The sequence below is a fragment of the Pygoscelis adeliae genome, unplaced genomic scaffold (genome assembly GCF_000699105.1).
Source record: "Pygoscelis adeliae isolate BGI_AS28 unplaced genomic scaffold, ASM69910v1 Scaffold63, whole genome shotgun sequence".
NCBI classification, from domain to species: domain Eukaryota; kingdom Metazoa; phylum Chordata; class Aves; order Sphenisciformes; family Spheniscidae; genus Pygoscelis; species Pygoscelis adeliae.
In genome coordinates, this window is record NW_008824414.1 from 7,086,988 (window position 1) to 7,087,376 (window position 389).

The following is a 389-nucleotide window of genomic DNA, read 5'->3' on the forward strand; positions in this document are numbered from 1 at the left end:
GGAGGGATGCCTCATGGTTCGGGGCTCACTCCTCTCCCCACTCCCGCCAGTGTCACTGCGGTGAAGCTGCCCGATGGGGTCACCTTCATCGTCTACGAGTTCTGGGAGACTGAGGAGGACTGGAAGAGGGAGGGGAGGGGGTGCAAAAAGCTCGTTTTTGGGTGGGGTGCTCAGGCGCAGAGGGGTGTTGGAGCTACTGAGTCCCAAGCTCTGTCCCCTGTCTGATGGCAGGGGCAAGGATCTATCTGTCTGTCCTGGGGCTGTCACTGTGAAGGGGACAGGGGGCTTGGGAGGTCTCTGCATCTCCGACCTGGGGATGCCTTTGGACATGGGGGAACGGGAGGTCTCGCTGTCCTGAACCATGGCAGGGTGCTTTGCCCAATGGGAGG

At 61.4% G+C, this 389-nt stretch overlaps 2 protein-coding genes across 2 annotated transcripts in view; one reads left to right on the forward strand and one right to left on the reverse strand.

Annotated features, from left to right (window-relative positions):
- Positions 1-225, forward strand: part of NECAB2 (N-terminal EF-hand calcium binding protein 2) — a 48,232-nt gene extending 48,007 nt beyond the window's left edge. The window contains 1 exon segment of the mRNA XM_009320858.1: positions 5-225. Coding sequence (XP_009319133.1) covers positions 5-225 — 221 coding nt within the window.
- Positions 226-241: 16 nt separating this feature from the next.
- The window catches only part of SLC38A8 (solute carrier family 38, member 8), a gene marked incomplete at its 5' end in the record, with an annotated part of 5,289 nt that continues 5,141 nt past the window's right edge, over positions 242-389 (reverse strand). Inside the window, one exon of the mRNA XM_009320859.1 lies at positions 242-354. Coding sequence (XP_009319134.1) covers positions 242-354 — 113 coding nt within the window. The remainder of the gene's footprint in view (positions 355-389) is intronic.